A 17,241-nucleotide genomic window follows, 5' to 3' on the forward strand; every position below is an offset into this window, starting at 1 on the left:
AATTAGTAACATATTTTTAATAATATCTCTCTTAGCTGGTAAATTCTAAAAACCCATCCTGCAAAGTGGTAGAGTTGGTTGAGACCAGTGACAAAGCTTCAGATGAAAACGAAAGTGAGAGTGAATGAGAATGTGAATTAAATCCTGCAGAGCCGCCAGAGGACTCTGAACAGAAATGGATGTCGCTACATGACCGAGAGCTGACACGTTCAGACCTTTTGTCACTTCAAGGATCAAGTATAACTAAGTGCTACCTTGTGGCACCGGGATTAGTAACGGTGAGAAGTTCTTAACTGATTGAAAAATGGGCCGATGATGAGACTCTGGAAGGAAGGTAGAAGCAGAGACACAGCGAGTGCTGGGCTGTCCTGCCCATCGCCTCTGGTGTGAAGCCCACCTCAGCACTCAGGTTGAGTGATGCCCACCGTGGCGTTCGGGTAATGAACTGTACCATCTGGAGTTCGTTTTTCTTTTTTTTCATTTAGACCTGTGTTTGGTAACATTCTTAAAACCTTCTCTTGTGCATATAAATGGAGATTTCTTAAAATTCATACCCCGCACGGCTTAACAGACCTTTTCAACCGTGAGTTAGTCGAGATCCAGGGTTAACTGTCTGTGTACTAATACTCCTAGTATTCTTTCGATATTGATAGCTACCCAGGGTAAGTTTACTTCTTGTGAAGAGACAGTCCAAGGACGAGAATGGGGTTCCCTCAGCAATAGCAGCCTGACCCGGGGCTTTCTGGAGGTAAAGCTAGTGCTTCCAAAGAGCCCTTGGAACCTGCAGAGTCCTGGACAAATAGGACACAGGTTTCTCTCCAGTGGAAACGGAAAAGGTCATGTGGGGTGCCTGGAGGTAACCCTCAGAATACCTGGATGTGGTGAGCCCTGAAAACATTCATGACTCCATCCTGGGATGAGGCTGCGGTGCCTTAATAAGGTCACGAGGTTATCAAGAAATGTGTAGTGTCATTCCCGCTTAAGTGTGGGAATGCCCAGAGCCTGACCTTTCATGGTAACTGGAAAAAGTTAAGACAGGCGAGCTATTGGGAAATTTACACCCTGTGCACTGCTTTAGTGTGGGTCTGGCGGCTTTGCCTAGAAGTGGAAAAGAGCATCGGTAGGTTGTTGGAACTGCCCGCAAGATCTTTCTTCTTTTTACACATCAGAAAGCACAGGTGCCCAAGTTTGTGTATGTCCCAGGTATTAAACGAGAGGTAAACTCTCTGTTGTCAAGCTGTCGTGTCCTGTGAGCAGGCGTGGATCACCGTCTGGCTGTCAGTTTCCTCATCTGTAGAATAAGACGTTCAGCTCCTCGTGGGGCCTCACCTGGCCTCGGGGGCCCGAAGCGCTGCTGGGCGGGGTCAGGCCGCTGCCCTCTGGTGGGAGGACGCGGCATCCAGCCTGGACAGCTGCCAGGAGCGCATCCTTGCTGCTGCCGTGACTCCCGTTGGTTTAACTGGCAGGTGTCCGATTGGCACATGAAGTGTACGGGGAGTGATTTTCCTTTTTCTTGGCTAAATAGGGCAGGCTCTTTGGGAAGTGTGAAGTGCTGGTGTCTGCTGGCAAAGGTCCTGATTCTGCAAAACTCTTTTAATGTCCTCATCCAGTGTACTTTGCTGCCCCCGGGAAGGGCTCTGGGTCGGCAGCCAGGCCTCCTGAGCTGCACTGGCTTTCCTTGCGATTGTTAGCCACCTGCAGTGTGTGCTCGGTTGTATTGTCTCTTTCGTAAAACAGCCCACAATAATAGCAGGCAGTAGAGCTGCACAAACGTGTGTTGCCCACATGCAAATGGTGGCGTCCTGCTCTCAGAGAAGATAGAATACTGATGCTCTCGTGTGGTTCACTACCAGCTAAATGAAGGTATTGGCCAGAGGAGGGTCCATGTTTAAATTTCAGTTTCTTTTTTGAGACATTTACTGTTATTTGAAGTTCTGAATAACATTTTGTAAGACATAGGACACCGGCTTGTGAAATGTAAACAGTTACTAATGGCTTTTTTTGTTCTCTACTATTAATATGTACTGATCTCACGTTTGGGGGGAAATTTCTGAAATGCCTGGTAAAAGTACTTTCGTCTCTGTGCTTCTAAAATTGCTCACATACTTAGTACATTTTGGTGTGAGTGTCTTCTGCAGTATATCAATAAAAGTTCAGTGTTTTCACAGAAATGTTACTTTTTCCCATTTTTTTAGACCGTATTTTGTCAGGAAAATCCATGAGTGCCAAATGCAAAATAGAATTTTATACACCACACTTTCTGGTTTGACCGAAATGCCAGTGAAGGCTGTCAGGGAACCCGTGATGCTGAGCCCCTTGAGCCCCTTGTGGACACAGGCTGCAAATGGTTCTGGACGGCCAGCTTTGCACTGGGGGCCTTGACGTCCAGCCTGGGACAGACCTGCTACATACATCCTAGGTGAGATATGGGTAGGTAGTAAAGCATTTGTACTTTAGATTTTAAAAATCTATTTCAATCAAAGCAAAAGTTCCACCAATTTTATATTTATATATATATATATGTATATATATATACACACACATATGCACCTTTCTGATCACTGAGTTTAAAGAATTCCCTTTATTGAAGTAGGTGTGATGTGCCCCTTGTTGAAGAGTCACCGTGTGGTGGGGGCCGTTCTGACTCAGCCCTTCCCTCGCCACCAGCCTTCTGCTGGGTTACATCCTCACCTGCTAACTTCAGCAAACACCCACCCAGAGAGCTAAGGATAGCTAAAAATAACAGTATTATACACGTGTGAATACATTTTTTTCTTAAGAAAAACATCAGGAAGAAACAACCACAAATATTGCTTACAAAAATAAATTCTTCACAGCTTAGACTTGGCCACAGGAGGCTAAGCTTTGTTACTCTGGAGCTTCCTCTGCGGGGACGACTTCCATCAGCATCTGAAGGTGCATGGTGAGAGGCTCTGGAGGGAAAAAGTGCAGTCAGAAAACCGTAATTTAAAATTAGCTTCGCGGGCTTCCCTGGTGGCGCAGTGGTTGAGAGTCTGCCTGCCGATGCAGGGGACACGGGTTCATGCCCCGGTCCGGGAGGATCCCACATGCCGCGGAGCGGCTGGGCCCGTGAGCCATGGCCGCTGAGCCTGCGCGTCCGGAGCCTGTGCTCCGCAGCGGGAGAGGCCACAGCAGTGAGAGGCCCGCGTACCGCAAAAAATAAAAAAAAATTAAAATTAGCTTCGCCTTGCTTATCAATGAGCAGTGATATTATTACTACTTCTTGGTGATGTCTCACATCAGAGCCTGTGCTCAGGGGACACAGGTGGGTAGAAGTGGGCAGACCCATCCTGGGAGCTACGGTGGTTCTTTGGAGATAAGTTATTTCCCATTAAAGCATTAGGAACCTACTAAATATTTTACTGCCACCAAAACATTTACAGGAAAAATATGAATGACTCAGTTATATGTGTATATTTAACTACCACTGACCAAGGATCGAATGTTTGGTCTGAAGTCACTAAGTCTGTATCTTGTTTAAAATACCGGTTGTTAATTCTTTTTACCTCCTTAATTTTAACTTCTTATTGGTTTCTGTATGGAACAGCTCGGCTAAATATTCTAAAGCTGAGAAATAAGACATATTTCAGGCCTTTAGGTTGTAAGTCATCCTAGGTAGATTCTCTGTCAGTATGATCAAATGCAGGTCCATTTTCAGAGGCATGGGAAAAAGTGGCTGTTTTTCAGGTAGTATAATATACCTTTTCTTTCGTTTCTATAGTAGTGTCCCTGCAGCCCCTCTCAGCTTCGGGCTTAGATCAGCATAAAGAGGTTAGGGGTAGGGGGAGCTATTTCAAGAAAGGGGAAAAGTCTTTGGGAAATAATAAAGCCATATTTTGGTTTTGCTGTCCCTTTGGTAACGAACGTGAAACAGATTCTCTGTCTCTTATAACACTGCTGTCAGGTGAGAGGTGGTACCAGTTTCACAGGTGGGGACACAGAGGCAGAGGGAGTGGAGGCAGGCATCCCTGTGACTGGCGGCTCAGTCTAAATGGAGTCTCAGGGCCAGCTTCCCCCACTTGCAGTTGGGTTTTGCTCTTTGCTACCTTGTATGTCTCCCTAAGTTGTATGCATCTAAATAAAAAACCACATAGGGGTGCCTGAGGAATGACTGTACTTCCCTGGTGAGAACGAGCTGAAGGCAGATTTTTCATCACATTTACTCAAATACTACGTGGCTGCTGTATAGATCCAGGATTAAATTGTACACAGCCCAATCCCTGCCTCTGGGGAACTCACGTTTAGGGTGAGGGAGACCAGGCAAGGCTGTGGATCACTCTTGGTCTGGTGAGGGGCTCGGGAGCCTGGCAGGCTTTTGTGAATGGCGTTCCTTGCAGCTGGCTGTGCCATGTAGAATATAACACACCCTTGGGTGTACTTCAGGGTCCTCTGATGTACTCTGCCATCACTGCTTTCTTTTTCAAAATGAAAATGGCTAAAATAGCTAAACTTTTAAACAACTTGCCTAAAATACACAAGGAATCAGTACTGCTAAGTGAAAAGCAAGAGCCGTGGCCTTGGTGTTGGAAGGCTCAGGCTCCCGTCCCAGCTCTCGCATTTTGGGTGTCTCTGGGGTGCTGCTGACACTCCCAGATGATGTCCGGGTATCAGGCACAAGGAGGCAGTGCTTCGGGTATGGGATGCACAACAGTGTGAATATGTATTGTCACTGCTGACCCGTACACTTAAAAATGGTCAAGATTTATGTTATGTGTATGTTACATTTGAAAAAAAGAAAAAAAAAACGGTGCTTCCTTTTCCTGCTTGCTACAGGAATTGATGGGAACAAAGGAAGAGGCCACAGGTGGACCCCAGAGGTGTCACACTGAGGAGAACAGGTCATGCCTTCTCCCAAAGAGGAGATGAAATTTGTTAGCTGAGCAAGACCCTGTGATAAGAAGGTCCTGGTAGAATCGGGACAGATGAGGCTACAGGATGTCGGGCCTGCCTCACTTTACTAACAGCAAAGCAGTCCCTCAGTTGATACTTACTTGAGATCTTCTGAGCCCATCCAAACTTATAGTAGACAAAAAGGAAATAAAATATAAGGCCGCTCAGCATAAATAACACACAGTAGAGATACTCCCATGCAGGTTGGCTGATGATTGGGGCCAAAACCAAAAACACGGATAAGAGAGTCACCAAGATGGGGATGAAAATGGGCACCTGTAGGCAAAACAGAGTGGTGTCATGATTTGGCCATGTGCATTCATTTCCTTTTTGAAAATTTTCATTCAAAACCAAACACTTGACAGAAGAATATAATGAACTCCATGTACCCCTCCTCCAGTTTCAATCATTTGTAAGTAAAATTGCCAACCTTAGTTCATCTTTTTCTTTTCCCTAGACTGTAAAGAAAATGCCATCGTGTCATTTTACCTGTAAAATACGCGTTATACATCTCTAACTGATGACGACTTTGTTTTTAACACGTTTGTTCGCTCCTCTCTTTATCTTGTCATTAATTCGTAGGAATTGGATGGTTTATCCTATACAGTATCTTCATTCTAGCTTTGCCTGATAACTTGCTCCTCTGTCCCTCTTGTTTCCTGTAAACCAGTAGTTAGCTGTGGAGGCAAGAATACTCTGTAGCTGGAGCAGTGCACTTCCTCTTGTAACACATCGTGAGGCACTTAAGGTCTGACTGTCACACTTTCGAATCCCTAAAGTCATTCAGTGGATTCAGGGGCTGGAGAGGAGGAATCCAGTCCCAGCAGATCTGGATTCACCCATTTCTCCAGGGCGTTTGGTAGGAAATGGCATTTAGAAACCGTAGTCTGGGTGGTTGGGAGTACTCAGTGTTCTTTTATAAGGACAGAGAAAAAAATTTTTTTTCAAGAAGGGAAAAAAATTCATAAATTTCTACTGATAGTTTCCGTTCAAATGTAAGATTGCACTTTCTTCCTTACTTTCTCTAGACTTGTGCCTTCTTTCCTTATGCTTCTGAAAATCTTCTCAGTGGCTTTCACATAATTACTTATTTTATTTATCCTACAATGTGCCTATAATAAACTTCAAAATAACTGTACCAAGTTTAAGATTTTTTTCATATAAATTTTTTCTTGATTTTGCTTTATTCTTCCATTATTTCTCTTTCAGAATAAACACACGTATATGCACAGATGTACATACACATGTTCATCTTGCACTCCTCTTACATAAAAGGGAGCAAATGCATAAAACAGAGTTTTGCGCTTTGCTTTTTTCCATTAATATATTCCAGAGAGTCATAGTACTGTGTCAAATTACTCATCCATTTCTTTACTGCTGCATACCACTCTACTTTGCGGATGTACCAAAACTTAATTCAACCAGTCTCCCATTAATTGACATTTGGGTTGTGTTGAACCTTTTTCTATTACCAATTAATGCAACAAGTAAGCTTATGTATATTTCATATTTTTGTCGACTTCACTTAGGGATGGATTACCTCAAAACAGGATGGCTGGGTCTAAAGGTAAATGCATATGTAATATTGCTGGATATTGCCAGGTTTCCCTCTGTAGTGGCCATACCATTTGTATTCCACTAGCGGTGTTTGAGAAGGCTGTTTCCCCATAGCCTCTCCAGTGGAGTGTGGCCAAACTTTGGGATTTCTGCCCATCTGATAGGCCAGGAATGGTATCTCGTTAGAATTTTGGTTTGCCTTATCTTATAAGAAACAAAATTGAGTTTGCTGGGGTTCATTTGGTTCATATTTAAGTGTCGTTACATTTTTTCATTGAACTGTCGTTTTATTTTCTTGTGTCCATTTATACCTTTGTCCATTTCAATTGTTAGTAACTCCCATCTCAATTTTAGTAACTTTAAATTAGGGATATTTATCCTTTTTTTGTGATATTATTGCAAATGTTTTCCCCGATATTTTATGTATATGTGTTTTAAACTTCTCTCTTTTTGAATGCATTCATTTTTATTTTGGGGTGGTTATAGTTGCCCCTTTTTAAAAAATTACTCCTTGATTTTGCGTCATGGGAGAGGTCGTCTTCATTCTTGAATTACAGAGCAATTTATGTTTTCTTCATGCATCAGCACCATGATATCTAAATTTTAGAATCTATATATTTTTTTGAATTTCTGAATCTTTTATACAGCAGGTTCTTATTAGTTATCCATTTGATACATATTAGTGTATACATGTCAACCCCAATCCCCCAGTTCACCCCCCCACCCCCAGCCCCCCCCCTCCCCCCCCTCCCCGCCACTTTCCCCCCTTGGTTTGTTCTCAACATCTGTGTCTCAATTTTCGAACCTATATTTTAATATTTTTCTTATTTTTAGATTTTCCCTGGCTATTTTGTCTAGTTTGTTCTTCAATATGAACTTTATAATCAACTTGTCGAACTCCAGGAAAAAAAAATTAGATGGTGTTTTTTATTGCGATCTCATTAAACATCTAAATGAATGATGTTGAGTTTCCCTATCCAAGAACATGATGGATTTCCTTTTGTTCAAGTTACCTTTTCTGTCTTTCAGGAGAATTTTACTTTTCTACTGTGATGTCTAACCTCTTGTTAAGTTTATGGCTAGGTGTTTTTTCGTTTGGGGATGAGTTGTTCTCTTTCATTATCTTTTAATTGGATATCGTTTTTATAAATGAAGGCTATTGATTATAGTGTGTTAGTTTTATGTCATATTACTTCACTATATTTTCTTATAGTGTTTTCTTTGATCCTTTTGGGTTTTCCAGATGTACAGTTTTGTTTTCTTTGAAAGGAGAAAGTTAGACTTTTGAAAGTCTTTTCTAATTCTTATGCTCCACGTTGCTTTCTCTTGTTTAATTGCCTTGCTGATATCTTCAGAACAGTGTTAGCTGACAGCAGAAATAGAAGGAAGGCTTTTTTTGTTTGTTTGTTTCCGCGGGTCTCGGGCCTCTCACTGCTGTGGCCTCTCCCGTTGCGGAGCACAGGCTCCAGACGCGCAGGCTTAGCGGCCCAGCCGCTCCACATGTGGGATCCTCCCGGACCGGGGCACGAACCCGCGTCCCCTGCATCGGCAGGCAGACTCTCAACCACCGCGCCACCAGGGAAGCCCCAGGGAAGGCATTTTTGTCTTCATCTTGGCAGAGATCTTTCTAGTGTTACCTTATCAATTAAAATTGCTTTTTTTGCCATAGGGCGTGTTTGTGTGTGCGATCATGCCAAGGAAAAGGTTATAAATTCCTATTTGTGTTTTTATCACTAATGTATGTTGAATTTTACCTGGTGGTTTTTGGCAACTGTGGGACGTGATTATAGGGGGTTTTACCATAGGTATATTAATATGATGAATTATATCCCCATGAATTAAATCCAGTTCATTCTAATCTTTAGCCACCCTTGCACAGACTTGACTTAGTCATGATATGTTTTTAATATAACTGGATTCTATTTGTTAAAATATTTTAAGATTTTTATATCAATATTCAAAAGTGAGATTGGTCTGTGATTTTCTCTTATCCCCTTTTTTGTGCTATCTTTGCAAGGTTTGGTATCAGTGTTATAACCAGTCCATAAAAATAATTTGAAAAATCAATAAAACATCCTGTAGCTTACCTTAAAAAAAAGAGAGAAAGCATAAACACAAAAATAAGAAACAAAAATGGAGAAATAATCTCCAGAAAACAGGAAGTTTTTTTAAAAATCATAAACTATTTTGTACAACTCTATACAAATAAATTCAAACACCCAGATGAAATGGACAGTTTTCTAGGAAAATATAGTTTATTAAAACTAACCCCAGCAGAATCTGAATTCATGGTGAAATTCTAAAAATCAGATAATCCAGTTAAGTGCTTTCTTTATGTTTATTAATTCCTTCTATATCCTTTTGGTTTTCTCTGTTGTTCTTTCTCGTGCCCTTTGAGTTGCCTATTTAATTTGTTTTCGTTTTTGTTGATGTAAGTAATGTAGTGGAACTTCCTTAAAGTGCCGATCATAGATTATATGTCTTGTTTTCATTATTGTTACTTTTAGGAATTTATGTACTTTCATTTCCTATTTCCTTTTGGACCAAAATGTTTAATTTTTAAAATTAATTTCCTGTTTTATTGCATTATAGTCAGAGAATGTGATCTGTATCATTTCTGATTTTTAAAAAAATAAATGTACTTATTTTTTATTATTTATTGTTTTAGGCTGCGTTGGGTCTTCGTGGGTGCGCGTGGGCTTTCTCTGGTTGCGGCGAGCGGGGGCTGCTCTTTGTTGCGGTGCACGGGCTTCTTATTGCGGTGGCTTCTCTTGTTGCAGAGCACGGGCTCTAGGCGCGCGGGCCTTAGTAGTTGTGGCATGCGGGCTCACTATTGTGGCTCATGGGCTCTAGAGCACAGGCTCAGTAGTTGGGGTGCACGGGCTTAGTTGCTCCGCAGCATGTGGGATCTTCCCGGACCGGGGCTTGAACCCGTGGCCCCTGCATTGGCAGGCAGATTCCCAACCACTGTGCCACCAGGGAAGCCCCATTTCTGATTTTTTTTTAATCAGGGTCTTTCTTTGTGGTATTAAAGATTGTCAGTGGTCAGACCTGTCCCATATGCACTATGTTTGCTATTTGGGGGATTCAGAATTTGAAATGAATCTCTAAGATATACCTTGTTATGTTTTTATAGATCTGCAGTCACTTTTACTAGTGATGTGCCTGGATCTGTCTTGTTCTCAGAGAGATGTTTTAAAGTCTCCTATTAGTGTGTGTGTCTGTTTCTCCTTGTATTTCCTATAGTTTGTTTCGTAAAAGTAATTACTGTGTGGTGTGGTGAATGGGTTTTCATAACTGTTATCTCTTTATTGTGAATTTTAGCCTCTTGCATTACTAAATGGTCTTTGTCTTGTGTTTTGGGCCTGAGTGCTTGTCTGATAAGATCACAACCCCTGTTTTCTATGTATTTTCATTTGCTTGATTTTTCTTTGCCTGTCCTTTTACTTTGCATTTTTCACAGCTCTGTAAACCTGCCTGAAAATTTTTTCTTTTAATGGCTGATTTAAACCCATTTGAACTGAATAAGCTGGTTTATTCATACAACTGATAAGTTTGGTCTCCATATTGCTTCATATTTCTATATAAAGTACCTTCGACTTACTGTCAGTTTTCTGCCCTTAAAGAGTGACATTCTGTGGGAAAACTCTTCCCGGGGCCTACTTCCTTTAAGTGGGAAAATTACCATGTATCACGTGAAACCCCAGACTTCTAACCAGTGTTTTCAGATAGAACAAGAAACAGTAAATGCATATATATATCCAACATGTGTTATACCTGGAAGTAAGCTGCTTTAAAAATGACCTCCTGGTGAGCAATTAGTATGACTGTTAGTAAGTGGTTACCTTTAATGCAATAACATGTTTCCCAACATCTGAGACACACATGCCTCACACTTTCCAATATGCCTCCATACGACTGTGACTTGTGTTGGATTTGGAATGCCATTTGAAACTTTCCTCACACACGTATTAAAAATATTGTATTGCATTTGGGGAATTTAAATATTCTTTTTTTTCCATATAACTAACTATCAACTAGAAATAAGAATATTAAGAGATTCATAGATTCTATAAAGTTTGGGGATGTTAAAAATCAATAAGCAAAAAACAGTAACAACAAAAAACCCTAATAAGCATTCTACCGGGAAAATGTCAACCAGGAAGATATTCTCATTTGTTTCCCTATTTGAGTCATTATACATAGGTTCTTTTATGATATGGTTTCGTGGATGTGTTTGTGTGTGGGTATGTGTGTTGGATATATCTGTCTATAAACACTGTTTTTGTTCTGAGAGTTACCATTATAAATAGTAGGTATTAATACCTTTGTCTCCTCTTTTTTAGATATTATCTATAATAAGCAGTAATGAAATAAGCTAGGATTTCTTCTTTTTCCCCCCAGCATCTAATTTTAAATCGTATCCGAAGGCAGTTTCCCTGAGATACTTTCCTTAACTGGCATACTTTCATATGCTTTCTCTCGCATTTTTGTTGTATTATGTTGTCAGTGCTTAATGTTTATATACTGTTTTGCTATCTTTATCTCCCATCATTTAGTCTTAGTTCTTTAATTAAATATATTCACCTTATGCCAATGGCTTTTTGGTTTCTAAAGCTCATTCTCTAGCGATTCCTTAGGTCTCATGTAACAATATATGCTTTGAGTTATTTCGTTGGTAACTTTATTCTTCAGGGTCAATTTGACTGGATATAAAATACTTGACTTACATTTTTTTCCCTTGAATATCTTAAATAAGTTGCCCACAGTCTTACAGCGTGAAGTGTAGCTGATGAGAAGTCTGATGCCTGTATTATTTCCTTTCCTTTATAAGCAAATTGGGGTGAAGGAGGACAGGAAAGGGGAAGTGGATATACCCAAAGCATTTTTTTTTTTTAAAGAAACTCCATAGTTTTATCAGAATGTATTTCTTTGTTGCCCAGTCTAGTTCGGATTTCCCAGTTCCACTGTATGCCTTTCAGTGTGTTGGTTCAAGTCCCCCCTCCTTTTGTGGTCTCCCCTCCCACCTTCCCTCCCACTTCAGGAAATGTTTCTTGAATCATAGCTTTTAAGCTGTTGGTGGGAATGTAAACTGATACAGCCACTATGGAGAACAGTATGGAGGTTCCTTAAAAAACTAAAAATAGAATTACCATATGATCCAGCAATCCCACTACTGGGCATATACCCAGAGAAAACCACAATTCCAAAAGACACATGCACCCCAATGTTCATTGCAGCATTATTTACAGTAGCCAGGTCATGGAAGCAACCTAAATGCCCATCAACAGACAAATGGATAAAGAAGATGTGGCTCATATGTACAATGGAATATTACTCAGCCATAGAAAGGAACGAAATTGGCTCATTTGTTGAGACGTGGATGGATCTAGAGACTGTCATACAGAGTGAAGTAAGCCAGAAAGAGAAAAACCAATATCGTATATTAACGCATATATGTGGAACCTAGAAAAATGGTACAGATGAACCGGTTTGCAGGGCAGAAATTGAGACACAGATGTAGAGAACAATGCATGGACACCAAGGTGGGGGGAAGTGGTGGGGAGGTGGTGGTGGTGGTGTGATGAATTGGGCGATTGGGATTGACATGTATACACTGATGTGTATAAAATTGATGACTAATAAGAACCTGCTGTATAAAAAGATAAATAAAATTAAATTTAAAAATTAAAAAAGAATTCTGTTACTTTCATTTTCTTCTTCAAGGACTCCAGTTATACATATGTTAATCTCTTTTTTTTCTTCCTGTCTCCTTACTTCATTATTTTCTCTCAAATCCTTTTTATTTCTGTTTGAGAGACTTTGCGCAGATTAAAAATCTGTGCTACCATAATGACTTTGCCTGCCTGATGGCCTGATTGTGGTGGAGCTGCCTGATTCCAGCAGGCTGCCCCACGCCTTCTCTGACTCCAGCAACTTGGTGATAGTCAAGCTACTGTACCAGAAAGACTTTTAACCAGATTTGTGAAACAGCGTTCCGAAGCTAAAGACATTATCTTTATTCTTGCTCTAGTTACTGAAGCCCTCTTCTTGCCTACCTTTGTCTTACATCTTCACTTGTTATCATAAGAATAAACAGCACAGGTTTTTAAGAAAAACAAACCAAAAAATCCTGTAACATAATCAAAATAAAATACATCCTTCTTCCTCATTGGTATATGGACCCACACCAGCCATGGAGGGAGGTGGGGAGGAGCCCAAAACAGACTGCGGACACGGACCGTTAGTGGTTGCATGCATAGGAATGGGTCTGGGCCAGAATCAGAAGTCCCCATCGGTCGACAGAAAGTGTATTCCTGAGGGGTCCTGGAACTATCAGAACTGGACATCTCACTTTGGTTAGAGAGACAGGTCACAGGTACTGTTGATAACGTTAATAAATTATGAGATGGCTGACTGGATCATCATCTATAATATGAAATGAACTGAAGAGCAAACTCCACTCTAAAGTATGATGTTCAAGAGAAGAGTCAGGTTCAAAATAGAAAGCATGCTCCTAGAAGTTAAAATAGTTACCTCTATCTAGTTCATTTCAGGAAATCAAAGCCACTTGTGACATTTGGGGAACTAAACCTACCTTGATAGGCCTTTTCAGTTCTTTCCTCGTAAACCTCATCACAACTAGTCCAAAGATCGTCAAGCCATAAAACAGCCACGCAGCAAAACTGAAGTAATTGACTAACGAGTTGATGTCACCAGGGATGATATAAATGATCGCTATGATACCCTAGAACAAAGAAGAAGGAGTTCTTAGGTCATTAGTACATGAAAACATTAACCTTATCACTTGGAAGAAGCCATTTTTTTCTGTGGATAAACACTTTAATGTGAAAGAAAACTCCTATGTATCCCATTATATTTGGGGTTAAACCAGACTGGTGCTATGACAGCTCTTCGAGGTGTGATGGAAAGGACTTGGAAAATTTGTAGCTCTTTTAAGCAGGGGAGAAACGAAATGTGTATGTATATTGCACCAGCTTCCTAATTATGAATTTTCCTTCCAGAGAGTTTTCATTGGGGGAAAGGGCCCTACACCATAAAACCCAGGCTGTCTAGGTCTGGTCTTGACTGCGTTAGCTGCACGGTCCTGGACTTGTAATTCCAAGGGCCTTGTAATTCTGGGTCCTTTTTCTCATCTTCAAAGGGAGTAGGTTGACAGAGAATAGGGGCTCCCTCTGGGGGGTGGGAGGAAGAATCTGGCCCTGAGGCTGGGGTGTGGATGGTCCAGAGGTGCCCAAAACAGTTGCATACAGCCAAGGACTATCCCTCACTGAGAAATTCCAATCAGAAGCTGTCAAACACCTGTAATTCACAAGGGTCCCATGACTTCTGAATTATTGGACCGTAATGAGAAGCTGTTGTCATTAGCCACCTTGTAAAATGCCTTATTCTCCTTCCTCATAAGCTAGTGGGTTTTTGTACAGTTTGTTACTAGGGACTCAGAACATACAAATGTACATGTAAGAAGTGTAGAGGGTACAAGCTCAGAAGATTTAAACAGTGTCTTTCGTAGATAAATGCAGAACAAGGAGCAGAAGTTGGGTAAATTATTTGAATTGTTTTGAACTTTTTTATATACCTATTTATATAACTGAGGGCTGGGGGAACCTGGGTCATTTGAAAATCACTGAGCTTAGTGATCAAGTTTACTTCATCATCCAAACTGAGGGGCCCTCTGCCTTAAGGGGGTGTTTTTGTGGCAGAATTCATACTTACATAAAAGATGATGGCAGGGGCTGGAGTGAGGCGCTTGACGCTAACATAAGAGAGCACTTTAAGCATGTGGCCTTCCCGGCCTGCAACGTAAACAAGTCTGAAAGGGCAGTAATAAGGAAGTCAGTCGATGAGGGTGAAGGCTGCTGTATGATCACCGAGCAAGTGTGTCCTGAGCATCACTACCCAGGCCACAGAGAAAGGGACTGAGTTATGACCCTGATGTCTTCAGGTAGGAGTCTAGCCTCTTGAGATGACCGCGTTTTGCAGAAGTAAGTGAGGTGATTAAATGCATTTTAGAGGAATGCATCCTGGTGCAGTAGGGTCACCTGTGGGGGGTGGGGTAGAGTGGGAGGTTGAGGAGCCCCTTTCAAGGAGGAGGTACCTGATCTGAGTCCTGAGATTTATGCAAGAAACAAATGTAAAAACTAGTCCAGGGCCTATGGACCTCAGTGCTTGGAGCACCTGACAGAAGCCAACACAGACATGCCTTGCACTTCCTAAATCCAAAGTCTGTGTTTTTAAAAAATCAGAAAATCAAGGGTGAGTCAGCAGATGCAAACAAATGGCTGAGCCCCCCCGCCCCCCCCCAATAACTTCTGATGATTCAGGAATCTGAAAAGCTACCTTTAAAATGGTAAAGGAAAAGGAAAGGAGAGCTAAACAGAATTCCTAAGGAAACAAAAAGTTACTTTAATTAAAAATTTAATCAACAACAGACAAATATACAAGTGAAAAAAGTAAAAGCTAGACTGAATATGAAGCATAGAGAAGCGGAAAATGTAGACATGAAATCAAGAGAAGAAACCTAGGAAGAAGCTCAAGTATATTGAATAGAGTAAGAAATTCAAAGAGCAGAGAGCCTTTACACAATCAAAAACCACTGAGCCTTCAAACTGAATCCTGTTCTAGACAAAAACATACCCAGATATAAACATCAGAGTGGAAGGGAAAAAAATTTAAGCTACTGAATTTAAAAGATAGCTACAAAATTAGGGCAATCAGAACAGCAGCCATCGCATGAGAAACACTTTCAAAGTGATGAGGGAAAATTGATTTGACTTTCAGATTAGAATACTACACAGCTAAACTATCATTCAAGACTACTGGCAAAATACATTTGTAGATAATAACTGTGAGACATTTACAGTTCTTCAGTCCTTGTTGGAAACTATTAAAAAATCTACAACCAAAGAGGACACTGAACTGAGAAGGAATTGATTGAAGAAGCGACATTAAGGAAGTAGCAGTAAAGCACATTTGGTATGTATGTAAGTATTGGATTTTTTATTTCTGTCATGATGGACTTTTTTTGGAGGGTTGGTTGGGATTATAAACAAGGTGTAGCTGATACACTAGATGATATGAAAGGGAGAGCCCTTGCAAGAGAGGGAAGAGAACTGAGATAGGCTCTACTAGGTATTCATGTTAAATTTTAAAGGTAATTGCTAAAAGAATAGAAATATAACTTCCATCCACATCAGCAGAAGAAAAAAAAGGAATAAAGGACATTTGATGGTTAATAAATCAGGGTAAGATTTTTTTAAGCCAAGAAAACACAAAGGAATACGTTAGAAATTAATCCAGCAGTAATCACATCCAGTGTGATCGGATTCCACTTGCCCAGCTGGAGACTCTCCGGTTGGGTTTGTTGAAAGAGACACAAGCCACAGCCCATGACACTGAGAAGTAGACAATAAAAGGGATGGGACATGTTACCAAAAGTAGCAGCCTCAAAGACAGCTGATTCAGCAATATCAGTATCAGAATTTAAGGCAAAAGAGGGAGCATTCCTACTGAAAAAGAGAACAGTCAGAAGATATAAAAAACAGAAGCCCTTGCAAATACACAGTAAAGGTAGAAGATCAACCGTGTACAAAGCTAGTAGGAAGGTTAAAAGACAAAAGTAGTAAAACCATCTATATCCACAATAAGCAGTTAAAGAATACACAAAACAATTAGATGTAAAACACGTCAAAAACAGTAATCGTAAGGAGAGGAATGTACAAATGCAGGGTTGTTAAATGCATTTGAAATTAAGAGATCAGCAACTTAAAACATATATATATAGTTTGCTATATATAAACTTCACATAAATACAAACCAAAAATCTATACTAGATACACACATAAAAAAGAAAAAGGAATTAAAACATAACACTAAAGATAGTCATCTAATCACAAGAGATGAGAACAAAAGAAGGAACAAAAAAGACCTACAAAAACACCCCCCCCAAACGAATAACAAAATGGCAATAAGAACATACATATCAATAATTGCTTTAAATGTATATGGACTAAATGCTCAAATCAAAAGACATAGAACGGCTGAATGGATACAAAAACAAGACCCATATATATGCTGCCTACGAGAGACTCACTTCAGATCTAAAGATACAGATTGAAAGTGAGTGGATGGAAGAAGGTATTCCATGCAAATGGAAATCAAAACAAAAGCTGGGTAGCAATACTTATATCAGACAAAATAGACTTTAAAATAAAGACTGTTACAAGAGACAAGGACATTACATAACAATCAAGGGATCAATCCAAGAAGATATAACAATTGTAAATAAATGTGCACTCAACATAGGAGCACCTAGATATATAAAGCAAATATTAACATACATAAAAGGAGAAAATGACAGTAACACAATAATAGTAGGGGACTTAAACACCCCACCTACATCAATGGATGGATCATCCAGGCAGAAAATCAATAAGGAAACACTGGCCTTAAATGACACATTAGACCATATGGACAATATATATAGAACATTCCATCCCAAAACAGCACAATACACATTCTTTTCAGGTGCACATGCAGTGTTCTCCAGGAGTGATCACATGCTAGGCCACAAAACAAGCCTTGGTAAATTTAAGAAAACTGAAATCATAGTGAGCATCTTTTCTGACCACAATGCTATGAGACAAATCAACTACAAGAGAAAAACTGAAAAAAACGGAAACACGTGGAGGCTAAACAATATGCTACTAAACAACCAATGGATCACTAAAAAAATCAAAGAGGAAATCGAAA

At 40.3% G+C, this 17,241-nt stretch overlaps 2 protein-coding genes across 8 annotated transcripts in view; one reads left to right on the forward strand and one right to left on the reverse strand.

The window, feature by feature from the left end:
* The window catches only part of TDRD12 (tudor domain containing 12), a 74,391-nt gene extending 72,226 nt beyond the window's left edge, over positions 1-2,165 (forward strand). Inside the window, exon 31 of the mRNA XM_024734089.1 lies at positions 36-2,165. Coding sequence (XP_024589857.1) covers positions 36-128 — 93 coding nt within the window. The 3' untranslated portion in view covers positions 129-2,165. The remainder of the gene's footprint in view (positions 1-35) is intronic.
* Positions 1-17,241, reverse strand: part of SLC7A9 (solute carrier family 7 member 9) — a 38,748-nt gene that overhangs the window by 3,204 nt on the left and 18,303 nt on the right. For 2 of the 7 annotated variants that reach the window (XR_003001673.1, XR_003001672.1), the window contains exons 10-13: positions 14,206-14,302; positions 13,067-13,216; positions 5,013-5,187; positions 2,819-2,933 (exon numbers count right to left, since the gene is read on the reverse strand). Coding sequence is in view for 5 of the 7 variants with exons in the window: in XM_024734092.1 (XP_024589860.1) it covers positions 2,869-2,933; positions 5,013-5,187; positions 13,067-13,216; positions 14,206-14,302 (487 nt within the window). In the remaining 2 variants the exon portion in view is untranslated. Of the gene's footprint in view, positions 1-2,558; positions 2,934-5,012; positions 5,188-13,066; positions 13,217-14,205; positions 14,303-17,241 lie in introns of those variants that run through there. The other 5 variants (XM_024734092.1, XM_024734094.1, XM_024734091.1 and 2 more) reach the window with 4 other exon arrangements.

Source organism: Neophocaena asiaeorientalis, unplaced genomic scaffold (genome assembly GCF_003031525.2).
Source record: "Neophocaena asiaeorientalis asiaeorientalis breed wild unplaced genomic scaffold, Neophocaena_asiaeorientalis_V1.1 scaffold280, whole genome shotgun sequence".
Taxonomy (NCBI): domain Eukaryota; kingdom Metazoa; phylum Chordata; class Mammalia; order Artiodactyla; family Phocoenidae; genus Neophocaena; species Neophocaena asiaeorientalis.